General features: G+C 28.7%; 2 protein-coding genes across 2 annotated transcripts; both read right to left on the bottom strand.

Moving 5' to 3' along the window:
* Nucleotides 1–1,515: 1,515 nt before the first annotated feature.
* LOC113374995 (kinesin heavy chain-like) lies at nucleotides 1,516–18,102 on the bottom strand. Its single transcript, XM_026614953.1, has 15 exons — nucleotides 17,815–18,102; nucleotides 8,231–8,402; nucleotides 8,006–8,149; nucleotides 7,780–7,923; nucleotides 7,335–7,713; nucleotides 6,984–7,269; nucleotides 6,670–6,848; nucleotides 6,177–6,516; nucleotides 5,245–5,717; nucleotides 5,081–5,182; nucleotides 3,076–3,193; nucleotides 2,459–2,683; nucleotides 2,233–2,347; nucleotides 2,012–2,125; nucleotides 1,516–1,932 (listed from the first exon to the last, which is right to left on the bottom strand). The coding sequence occupies exons 1-15, from the start codon at nucleotides 17,959–17,961 to the stop codon at nucleotides 1,922–1,924; spliced, it is 2,949 nt and encodes a 982-aa protein (XP_026470738.1). The 5' UTR covers nucleotides 17,962–18,102; the 3' UTR covers nucleotides 1,516–1,921.
* A 526-nt stretch (nucleotides 18,103–18,628) lies between these two features.
* LOC113384023 lies at nucleotides 18,629–20,889 on the bottom strand. The gene is made up of 9 exons (XM_026622079.1): nucleotides 20,760–20,889; nucleotides 20,521–20,675; nucleotides 20,271–20,451; nucleotides 19,878–20,201; nucleotides 19,612–19,812; nucleotides 19,230–19,531; nucleotides 19,029–19,149; nucleotides 18,839–18,967; nucleotides 18,629–18,775 (listed from the first exon to the last, which is right to left on the bottom strand). The coding sequence occupies exons 1-9, from the start codon at nucleotides 20,760–20,762 to the stop codon at nucleotides 18,629–18,631; spliced, it is 1,563 nt and encodes a 520-aa protein (XP_026477864.1). The 5' UTR covers nucleotides 20,763–20,889.
* Nucleotides 20,890–23,694: the final 2,805 nt, after the last annotated feature.

Genomic DNA, 23,694 nt, shown 5'->3' with positions numbered 1-23,694 from the left:
ATTTAAAATTAACATATTTATTTTTTCATAATTATATAATAATATTTATTTGTTTCATAATGTTTACAGATAAAAATGATGTGTTCCAATGAACCCACTTCATCTCCAGTTTCACAAATATCTCTTTTCGCTAATTTTATCTTGTTTAGAAAAAATTCATAATTCATTATTATCCTCTTTATTGGTACAATGAAACTTTTAATTTCGATTTTAAACTCTTGAAACCATTAGACTATAGTCTTGATGTAACAAAGTCGTTTTCAAATGTTTAGACTCCACTACTAAATATTACTTTATAAGTATAGTGATTTAAAGAAAAATGTATAAATAAAGCTTTAAAAAAATCAAATGTGAACATGAGTAATAACAGTAATCACTCGAACATTGAGTCACTCTTAATGTGTTTTACATGGTTTTCACCTATATTTCGTAACTCACACATTCAAAGCGCCAACGCACATAGCACATGCTGAAATACAAACATAACGACCAAATAAGGTATCACTGACATAATGTAAATATTGAAAACAGGGCCGAATCAGTAAAGTTTCAAAACTACATTTAATATTTAAATACTTTCTATAAATATGGTTTTAAAAATATATATTCTACAGAATTCTTCAAATTATCCGTGCTCGCCTCTTTTGAATACTATGTAGATAACTGAAAAATACTGATTTGAAATTACTAAAAATTAATTAAAAGCTTCAAACAAGAAAAATTAATAATAAGAAAAACACAATATTTTGCCCATACTGAATTTATTAAAGTCAAGCTAGTTATAATACATATTTTTTAAAGAAAATACCTATTTATTATCATCAATTGCCTTGCTAAATATAATTATGAAAAATATTTTAAAAAGCTTTTTATCACATTGCAATGTATATTTGACAATTCATCAATGAATACTTAAAAAACTAATTGACAACAAATTTGCCTTGTCCATAAATAAAATTAAGGTATTGATATATTATGACATAAATTCTTTGAGCAAAAGCACCAGGTTTTTGTCAAGATTTATGTCTATATCTTTGTTAATTCACATACAAACATGTAAATAGTTCAAACACAATAATTTTATAACAGCAAAGCTAAGTCAATGTATAAAAATCAATGATTGATATAAATAAATGATTGTATTCCTTTTATTTAGAGACATTTAAATATATACAAGCTTTGGTTTTAGTTTATCATTTTACATCGCAAAATAGTTCATTTTTAAATGAATTTCTAAAACAAAATGAATGCTGCGCATATCTATTAGCAATTTCTTTAAAATTAACCTATTTAGATGTTGATTTGTTTTATTAAAATTTACATAAAATAATAAAATTCACATTAAAATCTTGTAAAATGAAGTGAAACATTTATGTAAAATATTTCCAAAGTACATAAAAATCACTGAAATGCTTATAAAAACATTAAAATAAATACCTTATATAAATATAATGCTTAATACTCCATAATAATTAAAATCATCTCTAAAAATAACTTATTTATACAATTCTATAACTACTAACCGAATCATCTTAGGTGCACTAATTAACTGCCTCAAGTTCAGAACTCAAAACCAAGTTAACAAACTAATAGATAATAACATAGAAAATAAGAAATATAGAACTGCAGAGGTTTGAGAAATCTTGAATATTAGCAATTTATAGTGCAAACTCCATCCAAGAATTAGACTATAGCACTATTTCCAAGCATCCGACTTAATTATAGCAATGCATGCTAACAGTAGTTTTGCAACGCCACATCAAGCTAGATATATTGTTTATATTGCACTTAACAAAATCCTTTTCGAGTGCATACATTCAAATAAATTTATATGCCTATTTATAAGAATATAGTATGACAGTAATTTTTTAATTTGTCATATGTATATTTAAATAATGATCTTATTTCTAAGTTCTAAGATTCAGCTCTCATCTGCAACATTATAAAAAATATTTTAATTATTCATACATTAGTAAGAGATATAATTTAAAAATATAGTTAGGATTCTTACCTCCACGTCCAACATGGACCATCTTGCGTTTTGCCGGATCAGTCATGTTATTTGGAATAATAGGTCGAATGCCCTGACCTGTAATATGACCTTGTCCAGCTCGGATTGGTTTGGCTAAAATAAAATTTAATTACTGCCATTTGTTTACTAACTATTATATTAACAGTTTAATAAATTATTATATTGAATTAAAGTTGATCTACAATTTATTCCACACATACCGATTTGGGCACTTGGTCCACGGCGCGCCAAGTTCTTTTGGCGGACAGCTTCCTTAATTCTATCAACTTCAAACTGATATCGTTTGCGATCACGCATCGCACCTTCTTTGGCCTCCTGCAATACACAAACAAAACTATTAATAATATTTGCTTTAAAACAAATACAAAAAAATATACTTCAGTATTAAAAAATTCAAATATTAATATCTGTTTTCTAAGTATGTACCTTCAAAGCAGTTTCCAAAGCCTTCACTCTTTCCATGGTAGCTCTTAAACGTTTTTCCAGTTTGGGCAACTCGCATCGCAGATCTGCGTTATCGCGCACCAATTGTTTGTGCACTTTGGTAAGTTGATCAAGATTATTTTCTAAGAATGAGATCTTCTGCTTCTGAGCCAAAGATCCACCATCTTCTTCATTATCTTCAGCAGATACCGATTTCTTGATTCGCGACTGCAAATTAAAGTCACATTTTAAACAAAGTTATTAAGAGCAGAAGAGACAGTCATAATAAATATGGATTCCTCTATTTCAAGTAAAAAAAAAAAAAAATTATATATCCACTAAAACATGAAAAATAAGCCAATGTTTCTTTGTAAGAAATGAATCTAATAAAATATTAATATAATATCAAAATTGATAGAGATCAATAGAAAATAAAGTTCTCTAATGTGTTGGAGCTTAGCTTGCGTGAATACTAAAGTTCATAGAGCTTCAAAATGATATGCAATATTTAGAAAATATATTTCAGCTCTTATAATATTTTCTCACCTCAAAATTTATTAATGTAATTCAAATATATCTATCATTTTCATTTCAATTTGTACAAACTATAAGTTTCATACCTGTAAATCTTGAACAAACAACTTTCGTAAATTATGCAAAGTTTGCAATTCTTTTGCAACAGTATCTTCAAGCCCCTTCAAATCCTTTCTGGCCTGTTCTCTGCGCTCGTTTGTTAATCTATAAAATATAAACATAGTTAAGAAATTTTTGTTTCAAATGAAATAGTACATGAATTACGACTTACTTGATAGATGTTAAAACTGTTAACTAAAAAGTGGTAAAATAAACAATATTTTATATCAATACTCAACAATTTTTTAATTTACAATTATGTACACATGAGAATAATACTATACAAGCAATTAACAATTTAAATTTAAAATACACTTTTTTATAAATATATTTATATAGACTTATGTATTATAAAATATATAGTGAATTATTTATTATTTGTTATTTACATTTTTCAATTAGTTTTAAATTTGTTTATCGTTAGAAACCAATTTTCATATGCTTATGATTATAATAAAAATAAGCGATAAGAAATAAATCAAAATAAAAAAAATTGAAAACAAAAATTAAATGAACAATAAAAAACGATCGCAATTCGCTATTTTAACATTTGGTGTGTATTGTCATTGCTTGCATAATTTTCTAATTAGTCATTTCATTTTATTTTACCACTCTTAGTACAGCTTATATCTATCAACAATTTTATTTAAAAATTGCACATGGAAGAATTTGCAAAAGTATATTTACAAAAATGCGTGTAATAAAAATAATCTCGGCATAAAACAACATCGCAAACTAATAGTAATATAAAAATATTATTTAGCATTTATATAAAAATTTGTCATAGGTTGTCTGTTTAACATTAATCGACTTACAAACTGTCGCGTCCACGTGATAAAAATACAATAAGAATGGCGATCATTATCACAAAATAAAAATTAATCTAATTGCAAATAAAAATAAAAAATAAATTTTGCTAAAGAATCTAAAAGCAAAACTGGCTTTACAGCATATTAATGACAACCCGTGACAGTCGCCTAAAACAGAATTACATATTATTCTGTAATGTATGGTATTGAATATAGAACATCACATTTAGAAATATTAAAGCTAAAATCACTTTGAAATTAACACAGCAGTACAGACATAAAGTTTAAATTGACACTTTGTATGCCGATATTGCGTTCTTGCACACTATTTCTAGCACAATAGTTACTATTTTGTTCAATCTACTAATTTTTTTTATCTTACAGGTACTGCTACTTTTTGTTAAGTATAATGAGCAAGATAATGACATACAGAGCGTCTACGTAACAAAAAATATCACAAATAAAAGCATAATACTTAGCTATATCATTTACAATATAATTAAATTTGTAATGATTGAGCGTTAAAACAATATTGCCACTCAATGATATGTGACAGTTTCTTAAAATACTTCTTGTTCCTTATACACCGAAAATTTAAATTACATTCAAATATTATTAGCGAAGACTAGGCACATTTTTGTATCAAATTTTAAAGTACTTTATGAACTTCATTGCTCATAAAATGTTCACTACATTATATAATTTATTGCACTAAACTTTCAACGGCTCATGGTTAAAAGCAATTATACTATAAAAATATCACATTAGAAAATATGTATAAAAATAATTACTTAAAGAAAACGTTAATATTGTTGCATATCAGTTTTTTAAATTTATAAGCAATATACTTAATATGCGTAAAATACTGTTTCATTTACTAATAAAAGCTTCTTAGAACTCTATCAAGTAATGTGGACAATCTTTTGTGACCAAAATCATGGTAATTGATAATAGTAAATGCAAATGTAAGGTATTTATGTAATAGCTGTAGGTCTTATTATAATTGCTGTTGGAAACAGGCACACAGGCAGAATTTGTTTGTGTAACCTTGGTCGTAGAATTTAGAACATTTTTGCAAGATTTTGTCAAGGGGATATTAAAATAGGGCAGTTTAGATTTTTTTATAAGATTACGATTAGGTGAGCATGGAAGAGATGATGAAATAAAATTATTTTTTACTGACATTAATTCTTGAAGTCGCGTTGATTTATCGGCTTCCTCTTGTCGAAGCTTCTCATAATCAGCGGTCATCTGCTGGTGAGCCAAAGTAAGTTTTTGGTTGGAACTGCAAGTATAAAAACAAATATTAAAATTCATCTCATTATAGAGATAATAATTGATACTTACTCTTTCAATTCATTGATCATCTCTTGCTTCTCTGAAATCTCATCTCTTAACATAGCCACCTGCTTTTGATGGGCATCTCTTAAATGATCCATCTGACCTTCCAAGGCTTCTCTTAGTTGTGCTGCCTTTTCTTTCTCTTCTACACTAACCGCAGACACTTGTTCTGCAGCCTTCAACTTTGCACATTCTTCTCTTAGAGCATCCAAGTTCTCCTCTAAAGTTCTCTTTTTGTTTTCTGCTTCTCTCATCGATTCTTGCAAACTTTTCATTCTTGCCTCATGTTGACTTATCAACAACCTGCAGTCAGCCAAATCTCTTTCATATTCTGTAATTTTCTTGTTTGAGTCCAGTTGAGTGGTCTCGAGACCCTGGCATCTCTGGGAGAGATTCTTAGCTTCTGATTTCATTTTGCTAATAAAAAGACGCGCTACAGTAAATTCTTCTTCAAGTTTTCCGGCGCTATCTGCATTTATCTGTAATTAATTTGGTTTAGAATATAAAAAAGAATAGAATATAAAAAAATCTTTAGTTAACTAATTAACTTTAGTATCTTCAGTAATATATTTAAATATTATCTTATGCAATAATATAATGCTTAATGAGATAATAATAATGACAAATAAAATGATTTACCTTGCTTTTATCCACAATCATACCATTCAATCAATCACATCAGTACTGATCCAGATTCAAGCAAATATTCATGAATAACATTCTTATAAAAAATTAAATAGTATTAATGCATGATTAAAATAAAAATAAGTAAACAGAAATATAATTATGAATATATTAAGATAAACTAGTGACCACATCCCAATATATAAATACAACACAAGGAAAAAATTACAACATATTTTTATATTTACAAATTAAAGTACGATGTTTAGAATTGTAAATTGTTAATAAACCAAACAACATAAGCTCTGTCCCACCTTCATATCAGCCCCTTCTCCGCCGATAGCTACACCAACTTCGCTCAAATCTCGTAAAAGATTTGTCAACATTTCAGTAATTCTACGTTTCTGATGAGCTGACATATCTTTTAATTGTTGCAGTTCTGTAGATGTTGTGTTTAGTACTGATTGTTTTTGTAATAATTCTTCGGTGATTGATTCAAATTCTTTGTTTTTAGAATCAACTTCTTGGCTTTTTTGATCATAGTTCACAGCCAACTCTTCAAGAGCTTGTAATACTTCTTTGACTTCTTCTTTCGCGCTTTCATTTTCTTGCTGAATCCTATTCATTTCACCTTGAAGAGATTCATAATCTCGCCTAAAATAAAAGACAGAATAGCTCGTGAACCTAACATTAACAAAATACTAGCATGAGTTTGCCTACAATTATGGTCCATAATGTTTGTCTACAATTATGATCCATATTAATATTCAACCTCACATAATAATGCTGATAATACAAAAATCCTACCTCGTGCAGGCAATGAGATCCTCTTGCTCCAAAATTTGTTCCTTAAGCTTCTCAACATATTGTGAATGCTGGTTAATTTCTTCATCTTTATCATCAAGTTGTTGATACAGACGTTCTCTTTCTGACTCAAATCGAGCTCGTTCCTCATTAGTTATACTCATATTCATCACAGTTTGTCCCTGTAGCAAATTAAACCATTTTTAATCTAGTAAATTAACTCATTGAATAGATTTAGAAAAGTTTATTAGAAATGAAGACCTTCAAACTATTAAATTTGATAAGAAAATTAGTGATTCTATTTTAAAAATAATTACCAGTACGACTCCGGCTGGAGTGGCGGGCACAGGAAGATCACCAGCCGCGGCTGCATTGGCATCTAAACCAGTTCCTGGCGTGGATGCTTCCATAACATCTTGTAAATTGATTTGTTCGTCAGGATTAACCGTTTCACCAGCACGCCAACGTGCCAATTCTTCTTCAAGTTTTTCAACCTTGCCTTTGAGTCGGACGACCTTTTCTTTTTCGCGCTCGTACCTACGCTTCCATTCTTCAGCAGTCAATTCTTCGTTCACACATACAACGTTCTTCACAGTCTTGGCTCTGAAAAAAGTAAATTTAATTGAAATGCAGTTTTAAAAATTTACACTCATTTTTAATATATGTACCTCTTTCCGAAATCTAATGTCGACTTAGTTTCGGATTCGTTAAAACTAGCCGGCGAACAGCAGATCACAATGGTCGTCCTAGCGTTACCTCCGAGAGACTCTTGAAGAATCCTGGTCAGTTTCGAATCTCGATAAGGAATGTGCGTTTTATTGCCATCGGCCAAAGCAGATATAACATTTCCGAGGGCTGATAGTGATTTGTTAATATTTTTAGCTTCGTCCAAAACGGTACCCTCGGCTCCGGTTTTTGAAACTTTTTCGGAACCGGCTAAATCTACCAGATATAGTTTTCCAGATAGCTTCTTTTGATTTTCTAAATTTTCTTGTTTAACGTTAATTAAAAACACCGAATGTGATCTAGAGGAGTGTTCGTTCATGTCTACAAAGATACATCATAATAAAAAATGAGGACATAAAATAATATTTGCTAATGAATATTATTTACTTGTGACTGCAATGTGACGATTTGATTTTCCTTCCTCAATTACTTCGAAAACTTCATCGGGACTTGAAACAAATCTCTCAGTGGCACCCTTCACAAAAGGAACTCTGTTTTTGTCTTCATGCACGCTCAAATTTACTTTTGATACTGAAAAACAACCGACATATTTGTAGCAATCTTTCATAATATCAATGTTTTTTATAAACATTATTAAATTCAATAAACTTACCATCTAATAGATCTCTTATTTTATCCATGTAAATTTCAAAATATGAAACTTTTATATGAAATTCTAAATTTTCCTCCATCGCATATATATGGTTGAAGATATCGTTGACAATGCGGGGGATGATACCTTGCTTACCAGGATCGCCTGCAAAACATTAATTGAGTTCAATCCAGAGCATTACTTTTTAAATAAAAAAAAGTTTTCAATATATTATTGATCAAGTACCTATGACACCTTCCATGGTATGTGTTTTTCCGGAGGAAGTTTGACCGTATGCAAAAATAGTTCCATTGTATCCAGCCAATACATCTGAGACGATGCTCTTGGCAGCCTCATTGTATACCTTTTCTTGTGTTGCATTGGGCTTAAATACTTTATCGAATAGGTATACTTTGCCCTGTAAAGGAAAAAGATGAGTACTGATTTTGAATCTCACACAGAAAATTTAATAAAATAGCCATAGAATTAAAAAAAATATAATTTAATAGTCGCAACAACAGTAAATTATAGTCGAAGAAAATCACCGTTATTCGATAAACATCAAATTATTTTGTATAGTGTTAGCAGTTATTAATTTACATACATTGAATCAAGAAGAGCACATGTGTGTGAAATGGAGCAAATGCAACATAGTACATAATTATTAGTAAACCACATGCTTAATTGTAAGTTCTTTCTTGAAATATTTTCTAAAACGTTAACTTTTCGTGATATAATTTAGCATCTCGTCCCAAAACCTAAATATATTTCTACAAGTCGATCAGGACAAAAGCGATGAGCATAAACGACGAATCCATAAACCTTCGAGATACTAGATAATAAATAATATTATTATCCAGTTTAATTACTCCAGTTTAATTTATAAATGTATCAAATGTATAATAAGGTTTGCTACTTGTTATATTCTTGTAATATTCATACTTACTTAATATGAATCACGTTAATAGTTATATTCAAATACATTGCATATTTAGTTTAAATTTTAAAAATTTCATTGCATACAATTAGTCAACCAGAAAATATGAGCTACATATGTACTTTTATAAATTTTTTTTTGCATAAGTAACCATATTAAATATAATGTACATAACAAAATAAGAAATTTGAATAAATAAATTATGTAATACAAAATACATTAATAAAATACGGTCATGGTTTATTAATAAATCGATTATATTATAAGATTTTTTTTATCAACGAAACATTGATTTTATCATTTAACATTTAAACCATAAATAAATAAATTCTAATTAAATTTAAAATGAAATATATAATTTATTTCAAATTGTAAGATTATATAGATATTGATAAAGTATTTAGATCGAATTAACATAGCAAAAAATCTGTCACGTTAATATTTCAAACCTTTATTAATCTAAAAAAAATTAACCGAGTACTACAAAATTTCTCAATTTTTTTTATAATTATGGGATACAAGTTTTATATGTGAACTACACATATTAACGTATATGATTTATTAATAAAGTATGAATCATAGTAGTACGCAATCATAAAATCTTTCTCAAAGTGATTGTAGGAAGATTGCGTTATCCTGATATTTAGTAACAATTTCACTTTCTGGAACTACACTGCACCAAATAATGGGGAGAAAGAAATAAAGTCTAGTTTTTTGTAAAAAACTTTTAAAAATGTATTTCATTTGCAGATTGCAATAAAACTTTTTAAATCCTAGAAGAAAATAAAGACATTAGAATTATCCTTTATCTGATTTTCTTATAAAACATAAATTGATCATATTTGTAGTTGGTCGACATTCTAATAATGGAAATATTCATAATGATTTATCTTTCTATTAAACAATAACGATTAAAATCAACAACATAGATTAAATGACGTACCTATATTAAGAATATTGATGTAAAGTAAAACTTTCATCTCTGTTTGGAAATTCCCAGCACATTAAGCAGCCCTATAGAATTACACAGAAAAGCCCTTGAAACCTTAAGCCTTGACCTTGTTTCGAGTTTGTGAAGATTCGTATCTACCATCTATACATTTTGTACATTGTGTTGATATACTCCCTTATTGAAATTAGGAATATAGAGAGGCTGGAGCAGCGGGAGGAGGAATACAAGTCTGAATACAACCCAAGATTGATGAAGGTTACAGACCATAAGACCCTATATCTTAAGATGGGCACAAAAAATATATAAAAACGTAAGTTCCTTGACTATTCAATATTCGTAATGAAACAAAAAGTAGTCTTGGCTAATTATATATCATGTATTTTGGTATTATCTACTTAGTCATACAATCATCGACGTATATAATATATGTACAAACATATAATCAAGTTTTTAAAAAATGATCTCATCGCATGCTTGTTGCATGGTGGAATTTCTTATTTAATAAAAGTATGAACGGTAAAAATGTGATGGCATAAATTTGTAAGATTTTTTAATGAATCTTAAAGACATTTTAAAGGATAGACATGATCCAAATAAAAATGTGATATACCTTTCAGGCGTTGTATGGAAATTTTAGGTATTGTTAGTAGGTACGTTTAATTAAGTGAAAATAAATGAGTAAGTAAGAGGAAAATATAAAAAGAAAAATAAATCGCAGGTCGTATAAAAAAATATGATCTTCAATTAACTGAAGAATAGTATCAAAATACAAAAGGCTTATAGTGGCTTTATAGCTTACACATACATTTTATTCTATATAAAGAAAGTTATTGAAACATTGGCATATTTTTATCGAGCGGGCGAGGTTTTACGAGGCGGATCGAACATGCGGAGAAAAGTCTGGCTGTTCCGACCTTTTGGCGCAGACGCGAAAAGTCCGACGCCGCAGGGATGCAACGGCGTAATACGCATGGAATAACAAAGGAGAAAAACATAACAAAAATCCTATAAATGTAAATAAAATTAATGAATTAGATAATTCAAGAAAATTAGAATATGATATTGAACTAGTGGGGCGCATGGCATCGTGCCTTAAGGCAAATTGCTGGAACTTCCCGTACCATTTTTTTTTTTTTTTAAAGATTAACATATTTGAAAAAAATTTACTCTGAAAAATTAGATTTTTGAGAAACTATAAATTTTTGACAAATATTTACTTTTTTTTTTAAAATAAAAACTTTTTGATGAAACATTTATTTTGAAATATTTTGGAAATTCTGAACTTTTTTTCAAAGCAATCGTACTGCTTGAACTGCATAGAGACGAAATATCGAAGCGCTTAAGCGCCGCGTCGCCGTCTAACGGATAAGCATTGGTACGAAACCCATAGGAATGTAAACAAAATTTATACTTATTGTTAAAATCTCTAAAAAATATCTGATAATTTGGTGTGCATATGTCTAATGATCATTTTTGACCGTCAAATGGCTTTTTTTTCTTTTTTCACTAGATCTCCGAAACCGCTAGACCTGCCTTCATGAAAATTTGATCAGTTCTTCATCGTATTAATACAAGTAAAATGTTGAATTATTAAAATCGGACGCTCCGTTTTCTTAAAAACTGAGTTACCGTTTTTGCACTTTTTGCCCCATATCTTCGGAACGGCTAGACCTGCATTTGCCAAAAACTAAACAGCACGTCTCCTTATCAATACGAATTGAATGTTTTTTGTGTTATTCAAATCGCTTCATCCGTGTTCCCGAAATCGTCGACGAAAATTTGTATCCGCACACACATACGCACACGCACACACACACATACATCCATTTTTTTTAAGGTATGCCAAAAGATTCAGAAACCTCTGAAACGTAAAAATATATAAAAATCTTCATTTTCGATTTTTTTGCGATTACTATAACTTACCCTACGGGAAGTTAATAATATAATTATGTAATACATACACCAATAACAAGATTAGAACTTAGAAATTATTCTGCTTATTGCTTATATAAATATACAATATTTAGTTCAATCAAATGCTTCATTTGTCTTATTAGAAACCTCATAATTTGAATCATAATTGCGTCAATGCGGTACTTGAATTTATAAAAATGAAAGTACTCGAACCAATACTGACTATGAATCATTATAGGTTTAAAAGTCTCATAATGTAACTAATTTATTACAGATGATTTAATACAAAAAAATATATACAACTTAAGGTGACTGCATATAATATTACCAATCTATATTAATGTACTTTGAATGCATGTACTTCTCATAGAAAGAAATAACAAAAATAAAATTTAGTTTAGCTTGCGGTAAACCACGAGGAACGTCATGCATTTTTTTTATAGAATATAATTTAACACACAGCAATGAGACCATATATACAGATGAATTTTTAGCAAGGGAATGCAAATTTCGCATAACATTTGAATTCAATATTGGTATATATTTCTAACCAAAAATCACGAAAGTCAGAAAAATTGCAGCTTTTTGTCAATACTAAAACATGCTACCTATGGAAGAAAGCCAACGCCTTGATTGCAATACAAAAATCGATTTTACAGATTGCAACTCCGCGAGTTCTAGTTTGTGATATCTTAGTATTTTCCTTCTTATTGGTAACACATGCAGAATAAGGAACTTTCACAGATTTTTAATTCTGAATTAACTTATTATCAAGCTTCACATGCATTTTATAATATTAAAGAAATAAAGTACTCTCCATAAATATAATATAAATAAAAAAATAGAACAAAAAAAATAAAAAAATGATGTAATATAATTTATCATAAAAATTTTATAAACTATAAATGAATCCAACAACTTCAAAATATGAATTGCTATTTCAAATCAACGTTTTTATAATTTAAAGTAACCATATATTCAATTGTTAAAGATAGCCAATAATGTAATTTTCAAAATATTTCTGTGTAAGTATTACTACTGATTTGAGTTGTAAACTTTCAGCAGCCATCACGCTCCGATGATCACGCCTTTAGCCAGAATTATTTTGTAAATTATTTCAATAAAACGAATAAACATACCGTTTACAATATTTTACTCAATAAATAGTTACTTCAGTTACAATACCTTACCCAAAAATAAAAGTAAAAACAGCGTTTGAAAGAAATATAAATAATTCAAAATTGGCGAGTTAATTAAAGGTAAAAATTATTATGAAAGGTAAGATCTAGTCACGTCGCAAAAACAGTGCCTTGAAGAAGAATCATCTTATTATATAATATTACAGACATTGACATCAATTGTGTTAGTATTATTATTGATACTCCAAAGTAGCAATTTTATGGTGTAAAAGCACCACATTTTATTCGACGGCCATCCCTTTCTTACTTTTTCGTTAATTGAGGTATAAATCTAAAAATCAAAAGTGAGAAAACGTTAGGAACCGAATGTAAAATATTATCGCCAACTTTATCATTTTTCTGACATCCACAAAAAATTGTACACGATAGATTCAATATACCTGTTTGAAAATGTGTAAAACGCAATTAAATAATGATCTAAGTTAATGGAATTAAAAAAAGAAAGCGTTTACTCTATAGTAGAGTCTGGCCAACAATAAATCATCAGGTGCAAAAGTAAAAGTTCGTAAATTAAAAATTAATTGAAATCAAATACGTTCCGTGGAGAATTAGTAATAAGTATAAGAAAATGATAAAAATAATCTTTGTAATAATAACACTTTTGAATCAAATAAGGGCTTTGATTTTGAGTTATGTTTAACCTAAATATTTTAATTTTTTTTTACTATCTGAGACTTTAAATCTGACAATCACTTGCAAAAAAAATGTTTTGAATTTTTCCACGCGCCTTTCATCAAGCTAACGAGATATGGAACAATTCTGTAACCGCAAATATTTCTAAATTAACCGCAATATTTCCAAATAACGTAGCATTCATTTGGAGAAGCAAACTGAATCTTTTAATTTATTTAATTCGAATCTCTAATATGATACCAAAATCGGTAAATATTCTCTATTATAAATAATACAAGAGATTCGACGTCAAAGGATTATTGATCCGCGCACGCGTCTCGCCTAATCAGAGTCCAGAGTATGAGAAATGTTAGGTACCGAAATACTAATTTCTAAAAATAGAACCAACATAGTAAAAAATCACAAATAATTGGATGTACTATGAAATTAAATCTCATTAATTTTTCATAAATTCAAAAATCTGAAAACTTTTACCTTGGATAAAGATTTTATTATTGCATTTCCGCATTCAAAGCAAAACCCTTTATGAAATTGTAGAACAGAATTTATATAATCCACATCTAGTTTCAAAACGTATGATGGCCAATTCAAGAAAGATTAGATACATGAGCAAAATAGAATTTACTCATTAAATTTCCCAGAAAAAAATGCGCAATTGTCTCTTAATTTATATACAACTGAGGCAATTCAAAAATATGTTTCTGGATTATTTAATTAGGCTCCTTGCTTATAAATAATATTTTATCTTTTATACTTTATACATTTAGAGCGAATAGTCAGATAAGTTGTGATCTGCGTATATTTCATACTATGTATTTTTAACGCTATTTCTCAGGAGTATTAATTTTATATTTATGAATATATGTTATGACGAACTCTGATTTTATAGCGTTCCAAATGCCAATGACTAAGCAAAGACCATGAGCAAAAATTAATTTAAACTATGCTCATATATTATTATTGGTACCAAAGTACTAAGATACCTTACTAATATAAACTGGGTATATTATGATAACAATTCAAATTAAATATAAATTGTATTGAGAAAATAGAATATGATAAATAACGATTAATTTCAAGACATCAATAACTGTTACAAACATGTCCAAAAATATTAGGTGTGTATAAAACTATTTATTTATACTCTCTAGTTTTTTCCTACGATATCAAAAGCTGTCCATAATTATTTGTTTGGGAGTAATTAAGCAAGAAATTGTAGGTACTGTATGTTTCCTCCTATATTCTTCCACTTGGCAATTGCAAATGAGTAAATACTATCGAAAGCGGTTTCGCTAAAGACTGATGAGTCAGCTGACTGCATTTTGCAACAGCAGAGCAAACGTAAGAACATTCAATTTATATCTCAAATTGAGAAGTGAATTCTCTATCCAGTCATAGATATAGTTAATGGATTTAAAAGAAAAAAAAATTAATATATAAATATATATTAGGGTGGTCCTTAATATGGACATTTTCGAATTTCCTTGCTCCCAAAGGCTCAAATAGTTATCAATTTGAAACCATTTGAGCCCATGGGAGCAAAGAAATTCGAAAATGTCCACATTAAGGACCACCCTAATATATATATATATATATATATATATATATAACACGCAATGCGGGTTGTCGAAATAATATCTTGCCCTGTCGTAAAGTGCAGTATAAATAGTTAAGGGGGTATTCTAGTGCAGAAATTCAAAAAATCGTTTTTTTCTGTTCTATATTTTCGAAGCTCAATCAGCTATTTAAGACTATGTGTATGAGAGGATTTTTTAAAATTTAAATTATTTTCAGAGATACAGGTTTTTGACCATGATAATCCTCTTATGTTTCCTTCCTTTTGCAAAACTTCAAACGCGTTTTTCTCAAAATTGTCCTTTTGAATACGACGCCCACGATTTCTAGAGTTTTAATGGGCTCATTTATTTGAAATTTTCAGAAAATCTTCTTTATAGACTTCTCCCAAGTATATACTAGCATCATCCCCAAATTTAAATTTTAACTATTTAAAAAAAATCGAGAACCTAAAAAAGTGGTAAGAAAATCAGTTCTTTTTTTCAAATAGTCGTCATTCAGAATTTTTTTTTTGAATTTCTGCACCAAAATACTCCATTTTTTAATTAATCCTAGTATATGCCATTGAAACATCATTCTAGATTAATAATCTTTTTTCTTCTATCTTTTCAGATTTTTAGAGGGGGGTGCAATCGGGGGCATGGTCACAAGTCAATTTTTTGAAAACCCCCATTTCAACAACTGCTAATTTCTAAAATTATTAATTTCTTTTTTTTTTACTTTTTTCTGTACCTTTGTAACGGTGATAAAGAAATAAATGATAGTAAAATAATAAATGCCCTATTTTTATGATGATTTGAAAATGACTAGAATAACCCCTTAAGGCAACTAACTCATTTGAAGAAAATTTAAACAATTTTCTTACGGATTAATTTGATTTAAACTAAAAAAGAAATCAAGAACATCACAAAACAAGGCTTACAAACACGAGTAAAAATAAATATTTGTTTATAAATAATATATGTTATTATAAATTGTGATAAATATAGTAGACAAAGTGGATATTATCACTGCTCTTCGTTGTGATTACAATGTTCGCTATGAATGCAAAATCGATAAAGTAACATTTAAAGTATGACATATAAATAACTCCTCAAACTGCATTGTGCAATATAATATAGGAATATATAGATGTGACTGAGTGGTAAATTATTAATAATGATAAGTAAACCATTATTAAAGAAAATTAATACATATTTAATGCAAATATGTACATGTATAGCATAGTCATGATCGCTTTAAAGGCGCATAAAACATAAATCTATAAGTGAAAGTGTACCGATTTCAACTAGTATGTACTACAATAACAGAGAAATGAATGTTCCAATTATCGTTTTTTATTACAGCACCATACAAACGCACTTACGTATATTATTTTTGAATAAGTGGTTCTTCAGAAAGAAGATATGGAGAAATACTACATTAAAACATTAGATTAAAACGGTTATGTAATGTTTTAGAAACTGTTCAAAATTTAGAAACTGTTCAAATTTTTTCTCGATTGTCTGTTCCTATTCTTCATTGCCATTTATAAAGTATGTATTAAAGTCTAGTATTCAGAAATGAATGAAACGATACCTGTATAATTTGGAAAAACTAAAAACAATTTTAATTGATATTGATTCTCTAGTGTTTTCATAGTTTTTTGTAATGAAATAAATAGCATGTTTGTTGAAAGCTTTAAATTCAAAAATTTCATTCTTTGAATTTTACTTTCCGAAAGTTTCAAAACTATTTTTTTTTCATGCAGGTTGAGATATGAAAATGATTGCGGAGTAAAAAGGTGCTAATTGAATTGTATGTATGAAACTAAATCATTTTTAAAATCATAGTGGAAGCCATATTATATGAATCATAGAAAAAAACAATAAATGCAGTTCGTTCAACTTTTCTCCGGCTAGTTGAATTATACACAATTTTAAACAAATTAATGTTGACGCAAGATTTCTTGCAACTGAAAATGAAGGGAAATAGATACTTGAAAAAGAAATCTTTTATATGTATAAAATCCCTGTAAAAATAAATAAAATAACTTCACAAATAATAAGATATGATCAAAATTGATGTAAATCATTATCAATATCACAAACATTAAGCATAACTAGAAAATCCTATTACAATATATGCAATAGGAATCTAATTAGATTTTTATTTAATACCAAAAATATGATTTAGGAAAAGCAATGTTATGCAGTTATCTATTTTTATTGCATATCACGCACATTTTGTAGAAAGTACGATGCAACAGTATAAGAAAAATGAGTTTTGATACGTGTAAATAGACTAATTATGATAATAATCATTGTTATCAAAAAATAGAATCAAATCATTGGAATCATACTAGAATAATGACAATCTCAAACATAGAGGGCTACCGCGTATAAAACGTTGTAAATTTGTGCAACAAGGTTTTTATCAGAAATCATATAATGAAGTCTTTTAAATAATAACAAAAATAAATTAATAAAAACGCCAAAGCGGCCATCTATGCATTACCAGTACAACATCTTGATTCCGTAATATCGTAATACCCGTAGGCAAAATCATCCCCACCCTACCTTATGTCAATCGATGACATGTAAACTAATTTAAAAAAATAATCAATACTATTAATTCTTACCCCGATTGTGATGCAATTATCCTCATTTCCACTTGGAAACTTGACAATAAACTTCGAACCAGCCTTTTCCTCTGAATCATTCAGGGGCCGGAACCTGCATACGACTCGAATACTATCCTCAGCGGCTATTTCTCTTTCCCCCGACATAATTAAACTAAATTACACTATTTTCACTAAAAATAATTTCAAAATACACTTTTGAAACATAAAACCGTGCATGAATGCGGCTAAACCTTTCTTTAATTGGACATAAGTACCAATAAGCGCTTTTGTGACAGCCTAAAGCAAAATGTCGGCCATTGTTCTTTACGGTTGTGACTTCGTATGAAGTCGCCTGACATCGATAAGGATCGCTTTTTGAAGAAATACCTTTGGGCGGAAACTTTAAAATTATCTTGTACAACTTCTATAAACTATTTTTTTAAATATTTTTGTATATTTTTATACTTCATACTTTAAATTTTCTTTTGTTTTAAGTTTTATCTTTGACACAATTCTTAATATTATGGTCTTTTCAATTCAATAAAAGATTAGTGGTTAAATAATCTAGATTATTTAGGCAGAATAGCTATTCTGCCATTTTATGTTATTGCAATGTAATTCAGAAAAAGATGAATTAATCAATTTATTTATATAATATAATATAGACTTCATATTTTTGTTTTCAAATAATTTAATATATTTTATATTAATTATTTACAAACTGCAGCACATATAAAATTATTGTAAATGTGTATTATAAATGATTATATCATAATTAAAATATTTATGTTTTAAAATATATATTAAATACTTTGATATTTTCTTAACGTACTTATATTTCTTGCTCTGTTCTAAAAAATGTTAAAGTTCTTTCCAGTTGAGTTCTGGTTGTACAGCAACCTAATTGAGGCAACAAATTAATAAGTTGTCTTAGGTATGCCTGCAATCTCTGTCTTCGTTCTTCAATAACAACATTACTCTGTGAAAATGCAGGTTTTAAAATATTATTGTGTGAATACATTTCTAGTTATCTATACACTACCATATTTCCTATAGCCTTTTTTGGAGGAAAATCCAGCTTGTTAAGTGATGGATTTTTCTTGCATAGTTCCTTATGCAAATTATAAAATATATTATATCTTCTGAGTAACCTCCATGATTCATTATGATGCTGTAGAAAGTAATTGAATGTTACTTGTAAATTAAAATATACAAATATTTTTCAACCTTACATTTGATGATATTAAAATTTCATATTCGTAGTGTGATCCAATTTTATGCACTTTTGGTATGCTTATTGTAAATGATGGACCAGAAACTAAATTATTAGCTTGTTTTAATTGTTGGTTTTCTCTGAAATGAATGATTTATAATCTTATTTTTTTCATTTGCTTGCAAGAAGAGAGCATAAATAATGTTTTTGTACTTTGCACCTGCTTAATTCAGCTACACGAGCCTCTAACCAGTTGCAACGTTCTTCCTTTTCTTCTAATTTTAATTGTAATATTTCAATATCAGTTTGAAAAGTGTTTGATTCTGTTGAATCCACAGAACCTTTTAATGAAATTGTACTTGATGTATAGCTTTCAACTAAAGGAAAAGGCCCTTCCCCTAAGCCTGAATCACTTAAATTCGATACTTGATCTGATACATTCTCCTTAGTAGAATGTTGTGGAATATTCTGATAGCGTACCTGAACAACTTGACTCTTGTCATGATTCAGTTCATCAGTTAGCTTACAAAAAAAATTATTGCCCATTATTTTTTGCTAGATGCAAATGTGTGCAATTATATTTTATTTTTACCAATACTTACAATACTTGTGCTTTCATTTTCTTTTGCAGAAGTAATTATTTCAACTTTTTCAGAGTTGATTACTTCTTGTTCTACGTTATTTGAATCTAGTTTTATTTCGGAACTCTTTGAAGGTTGACTGAATACTTTTTCAACAGGGTGACTTGTGGGATCAGTTTTGGATATTAATGCATTCTCATCATCATCATCAAATGATATTACCTATATTATAAATAATAAATTAAAAATAATAAGCAAAATATAAAACAGTATTTCAGTATATTCACATGATGATTTCCAGATTTTCTTTTTGGAATAGTTGGTGGTGGTACTGCTATTATAGGTTCTGATCGATGCAATATTTCTAAATTTAGATCTTTTGACGAGTTAAGATCCAAACTATCAATAGTAATAGCAAATAAAATAGATATTAAACCTGCAGCTAAGTTAGGCAACATGGCACTAGCTTCTGGATCTCTCATTATTGCCCATTCTTCATAATATTGTTCTAAAGATGAATGACCAAGCCAGCAGTGTAAATATCTCTCTAAAGACCTTTCATTTATTGCAGCTCGTAAAAGAGATCTTGCTCGGCCCCTATCAGTCCAAACCTAGAAATGAAAGATAAAGCATTGCATCCCAATTTCTAAGTTCAGGCAATTTAAATTCAATGTATTTACTAGTCGCAACGATGTGTATCTCTCCTTTTCATGACTAGTAAGTTGACTTTCAACATAATTCCAAAATGTGGGTGTTTCAGGACCCGCAATCAATTCTGCCATTTGTTTCAGGGCTGAAGAAGGCTGTTGTCGAAGACCATGATTTAAAACAGCTTCGAAACAATGACACAAAATAACAATACTTAAAAGAATAACAAAGTGAGAAATATATATGTATATATAAATGTAATTTTATAATTTCGATGAATACCTATTATCAGATTCTGTAGCTAATTCTGTCCTTCCTCCATACTTATTTTGGCAAGTTTTTACAGCATTATGGAGATTTGCAAGTAATTTTTGTTTGTCTACAACACTTTTACTTGAATAGGTACTTGAAGATAAAATTGCAGACATAATAGTATTCTAAATGAATCAATCAATTAGACAAACAAGGTAATTCAATAGAGGGTAAAAGTATGTATGCTTTTAAAAAGCTTAAATGTTTACCATAACTTTTAGCTTCAATATAATTATTATAACTTGAATGTTGGCTCATTTCTACCTACAATTACCAAGTCAGTAAAGAACACATTATTGTATTGATAAATACAATATGTTATATATATGGAAATAAAAGTAATTCATAATTCATATTTTTCACAATTTATGACAACAAACGTATTACAAAATCAAATAATACATTTCAAATGAAAACGAATTGAAATCATGTTTTGACAGTGTTAAAATGACAGTGACAGATACGCAAAAGACATCTGACATGAAGTGCGAGATGTATGCGAGATCCATAGACCTTATTTACATGTAATATTAGGTCTATGGCGAGATCTCATAAAATTTGATTCGAAACTTTATTTTTAAATATTTGATTATTTCTTCGTTTCCAAAAAAATAATTTGTTTGATATTTTATATTAATATATATATGTGTAAATCATAGTTTATAAATTCCATTTAAAAGCAGTTAGATGCCTCCTTTTTGTGCAGCATTATCGTAAGCTATTATTTATCTATATATAATTATAAAAACAATGCATATATAAACTAGAGTATTTCTATTTTGATACATTTATTATAAACTTATTGTTCTATGACAGAGTATTATTTTATTTAAAATAGTTCTACAAAATTAAAAATAACTTGAATTTTACACAGTTTCTTAAAAAAGACCAAATAAATCTGTATAATCAGTAGAACTCGGTTTTGATACATTATCAGTAATGAAGTTAAAATCATTAGAATTCGTTGATTTGGAAGACTCCTCAGATATATTGCATTTAAAATGACCAAAACTTAAATTATCATTAGTATCCTCTCGATCACTTTCGCTAGTAGTATTGAATCCATCCAGAAAGCTATTTTCAAATGCAGATTTATTAGAAAAGCCAGCATCGTTTGCATCTCTCTGTAGATTTTTTGGCCCAAAAATTTGGTTGGAATGAGTTTGAGTTTGCATCTGAGCTTCATTATTGCGCCGACTGATACCTAACTTTTCTGATTCAAATGTATCTTCCTTGCGTTTTGATAATTGTGGTTGTTTTTCAGATATATCTTGTGATATCTGTTCACTGAAATGAACTGATTTAATAGTCTTATTGTTTCCTTGAGTTTTCTTATCTGGGTTTTTAAATCCAGATTTATTGATTTCGGTCTGTTTCAAAGGCTCTGAAATAATAGGCTTGACAAATTGCATATTATCTATCCTTTTTGGTTTCTTATTTGGTTGAGACGCCACATTTCGCTGCGAAGGTCCCAAACGCTTTTGGGGTTTTGCCATATTATGCGGTTGAGTAAATGATTTATTCCCAAGAGCTGTATCCGATTTTTTATTTAAACTATCATTTGTTATTATTTTTTGCTTTGTAAAATATTGAGATACGACCACATTATCTTGATATGTTGTATCAGATATTACTTGTATGATTGTTTTTTTATTTTGATCAAGATTTTCATCTGCTGTATTTGAAGTTTTCCTTCTTTTCAAAAGCTCAGCAGATTGCGATTTATCTTCTTTATTTGTAGTCAATTCTGTTACCACTTGGGGTTTTGCGTTTTGCCTATCAAGGGTCTGTGTTTGTAACTGAGCCGGTGTAAATGCTTCTTTCGTATTATTATTTGCTAAATTGTTCAATTTCAAGCTAGCAGAGGATTCCTTGTTGACAGATTTATCTACAATATTTTTTTGATAGTATAGGCTGGGTATATCTTTCTCAACAACCGCCGTTTGATAATTTAAATGGTCCGCATTTCTCAGGGGAGTCACAATTAGTGTAGGCAAATTAAATTTATCAAATATTGCAGATGTCTTTTCCGGTATCCCCTTATCTATTATTACTACATCGCTTTCTAAACAATTGGGAGTAGATTTATCATAAGAATCGATATCACATTTGTCGGAAGAAAGACATTGCAAACGTTTTTTCAAATTCAAAATAATAAGGTTCAAATCTTTCTGCTCAGTAACTAGTGATTGAAACTTTTCCCGAAATTTCTTTATTTCAATCATATTCGAAGCAAATTTGATCATTTTTAAATTTTGTTGCATTGTATTAATTTTTTTAAACGTTGATATCATATGTAGTGTATCAAGTTTTTGTGTTTGTAACTGCATAAGTTCAATGTTATTCTTCAACATTTTTTTTCGTAATTCTGGTAAATTCAATTTTGTCATTGATGAATTTTCTATCAACTCAACTTTTTTAGAAACTTCAGCTTTCAAATGGCTTAAATTATCTTGATCTTGTTGCAGACTGTTTTGCCCAAAAATATAATTATTATGATTAACTATCATTTGCGTAAATACCGTACGAAAAGTTTGAGTAGCTTTCTCTATAATCTCTATAGAATTTTTCAAATCTTTATTTCGGTTTGATTCAATCGATAGCCGGTTCATTAAACGGTTTATTTCCTTATCTTGTTTTTCATTAAGTCGTTTGTTTTTTTCAATTCTCACCTGCAAAGTTTGACATGATATAACCTTCTCTAGATATTCTATAAACGTAGTTTCAGCATCAGTTTTCACATCTCTACAAATTCTCAATTCTTCGGATAATTTTAAATTTCTCGAATCGCCACCAAAATTATCTTCAGAAACTATTTTTTGAAGCTGCTTTAGTCTTTCATCGCGTTCATTTATCCATTCTGCATTGCCCTCCATTTTGTGTCTACTTAAAAATATTTGTGCAATTAGAGAGTAATGTAAGTTATTTTATCGTTAACATATATTATCAAAAGATAAAAGCGTTTAAACCCATAGATGTTATGTATTCCTTTATGAATATAAGAAATTTGACAAGAGAAACACAAAAACTTACCTTCAATAATTAACAACGATCACTTATCAATTTCTTTTTATGAAAAAACGGAAGTAGTACAAAACCTTGCCAGATGGTTCAAGAAGACACCTACTCACACCTACTATTTTT

This window comes from Ctenocephalides felis, unplaced genomic scaffold, assembly GCF_003426905.1.
Source record: "Ctenocephalides felis isolate EL2017-DRISC unplaced genomic scaffold, ASM342690v1 CF-g0.4_SCAFFOLD_00845, whole genome shotgun sequence".
NCBI classification, from domain to species: Eukaryota; Metazoa; Arthropoda; class Insecta; order Siphonaptera; family Pulicidae; genus Ctenocephalides; species Ctenocephalides felis.
The sequence above is the reverse complement of the archived record's forward strand: the minus strand, read 5'-3'. Positions and strand labels throughout refer to the sequence as shown.